Source organism: Guillardia theta, assembly GCF_000315625.1.
Source record: "Guillardia theta CCMP2712 unplaced genomic scaffold GUITHscaffold_128, whole genome shotgun sequence".
NCBI classification, from domain to species: domain Eukaryota; class Cryptophyceae; order Pyrenomonadales; family Geminigeraceae; genus Guillardia; species Guillardia theta.
The window spans coordinates 122,843-125,303 of record NW_005434546.1 but is presented as its reverse complement, the minus strand read 5'-3'; the positions used below and the strand labels follow the sequence as shown (position 1 = coordinate 125,303).

Here is a 2,461-nt window from a genome sequence, read left to right as displayed (position 1 = left end):
GAGAGGAGAGGGGAGAGGGGAGAGTGAGGGGAAGATAAGGACGAAAGATGAAGGAGGAGAGATGGTGAGGTTATGAGGAGATGAAGGGAGGAAGGAAGATGGGGTGCTAACGAGCAGTGTGTAACTGTATCTTCGTCAACCCCCTAAACCCCCGTTGCGACTGACATTTTGGTAGGCGATGCCATGCGTGGGGAGTGAAAGGGCTTGAGCAGTAAGCAGCGGCAACCACAAGATCATGGATCGCGACCAGTTTTATATTAAGCCCGAGCGAGTGCAGCTGAAAAGGCTTCTCACGAACGAGGGAGGCATCGGAGAGGTTGGTTGGCTTGTTCATGGCGGCTTGTGATGTTTGTGCGTAGGTTTGGTTGGGAACGCTTCACGAAGAGAGCGGGCAGCATGACGTGGCGGTAAAGAAGTATCCATCTGCTGTTCATGAGGTGGCCTGCCTTGCTCCCGTGCGCTACCGTGACTTGTTGCTACAGGAGGAACGGCTGATGTTCACACGAGAGACAGCTGTGCTCTTCATGGCTGCTCTCCGTTGCCACAACGTCTGCAAGGTCCTGACCTGCTCTTGTTGCGCGGAAGATCGTAAACTCACAGCAGTTATGCTTTCAGGTGTACGGGACGACGAACAAAGATGTCAAAGTGACTTTCATCTGGTGTTGAGCATGACGTGCTGTCAGGGCAAGATGTGCATCGTGATGAAGCTGTATAGAGAGAGCATGTTGTCAAGAATGCGAAGGTGATGCTGAAAGAGCAGACGCATGTTGTTCCACCTCAGCTCAAGGCTGCTTCCAGATATCCTGGTGGAAAGCTCCCCCTCGCGGAAGTTCAGCGATATGGGCTGGAGATCTGCAAGGCAGTAGCCGAACTCCACGACCAAAATATCATCTCACAGGTACTTCCCATGTTGTGTGCACACGTCTGACATGACATGGGCGATCGCAGGACCTGAAGCCTCCCAACTTCTTGATAGGAAAGCTTGCAGAATTGACCTTGTCTTCCCCTGAACCAGCACCTTCAGACGATCTTGATCACTGTGTCGTGGCGGACTTTGGGATATCGAGAGTGATAGAGAGTTGTTCATGATTTGCTCATATGATATCTCCTAACTGTCCTCCTCCTGTTCCTTCTCCACTTCCCTACTCCCTCCTTGTGGATTTTCCTCCTTGCCCTCCCGCCTCTTTCCTGCTTCCTGTTTTTCCCCTTCCACATCATGTTCCCTTTCCCCTTCTTCTGTGCTCGTTTGTCCTCCTGCTATCTCTTCAGAGACTATTGGAGTTCACATGCCATCCAACGTCCAAGGCACTTTCAACTACATGTCACCCGAATCCTTCGACCCAGAACTCTTTGGCGGTATCCTGCTCCCTGAACCCTGCTCCCCCCTTCTTCCTCACTGTTCCTCCCTCTCATCCTCGTTATGCCCCCCGCTGTCTTATATCGTACTGTTGACTGGTACCCATTCTTTGCATCTTGAACAATTTACCCACTCCCTCCCTCTGCCTCTCCCGCTGCCTCTCCCTCTGCCTCTCCCGCTGCCTCTCCCTCTCCCTCCCCCCTTCCCCCTCTCCTTCCCTCTCCATTTTTCACACCTTCCCTCTTCCTCCCTCCTCTCCCTCTCCTTCTTGCTCCTCAACCTTCTCCCTCCTTCTCGCTCTCTCTCCGCTCATCTGATCACTCCTCTCGCAAGGTGTCACCTTCAAGGCGGACTCGTGGAGCTTCGCATGCAGCTTGATCGAGATGCTCTCGGTAACATCCCCCAAACATCTTCCTCCCCACGCTCCCTTTTCGTTCCTTTATCATCCTCTCTGACTCTCTGCTTCCTCTATCCTCCTACTTCATCCGTTCTTCTGTTCCTCCTGTCTCCTCCTCTCTTGTTCTCCCTTGTCCTCTGGTTGGGCTGAGGGTGTTACAGGGAGTGAAGCCTTGGGACGGGATCAAGATGGCGCCTATTGTGAGGAAGGTCAGAGACGAGAGGAGGAGGCTGCATGGAGGAGATGGAGGAGACGGAGGGGGGGAGCAAGGGGGAGAGGAGGAGCAGGAGGAGCAGGGGGAAGAGGAGGAGGAGGAGAAAGAGTGGGGGCAGGCTGGTTACAGGACCTCTCCCTTCTTGTTTCCCCATATCAATGTTTCCACCAGGTTCTCAACAAAGAAATACCTCAAATCCCTCCTGGACTTCCATCGCCTCTTGAGAATTTGATTCGAGTAAGACGGATGATTGCGGTTTTTTTAAACGAAATTCTGTGATTGCTCGTGTTCTATTGATGTGAATTATCAAGAGCGTTTTCAGTATACTCGGATTCCATGTCTGGGAAGGGTTGATGCCGTGCGAGTGTATGATGTGATCGTGCTAGCTTTGCAATCAAACATCTCTTCAGGAGTTCAATTCTCTTGTTCTTGTCGGTGACACTTTTTCCTGCGTCTTTCTCTCTTCTCTTCTCCTCTCTTCTTTCTGCTCTTT

The 2,461-nt window shown here is 52.1% G+C and overlaps 1 protein-coding gene across 1 annotated transcript; it reads left to right on the top strand.

Moving 5' to 3' along the window:
* Window positions 1-235: 235 nt before the first annotated feature.
* GUITHDRAFT_146555 (hypothetical protein) lies at window positions 236-2,247 on the top strand (the record flags this gene model as incomplete). Its single annotated transcript, XM_005822276.1, has 10 exons — window positions 236-316; window positions 360-407; window positions 483-557; window positions 684-742; window positions 799-898; window positions 949-1,078; window positions 1,270-1,356; window positions 1,691-1,749; window positions 1,916-1,963; window positions 2,140-2,247. 10 exons carry the CDS (start codon window positions 236-238, stop codon window positions 2,245-2,247), a joined length of 795 nt encoding a protein of 264 aa, XP_005822333.1.
* Between the last annotated feature and the right edge of the window lie 214 nt (window positions 2,248-2,461).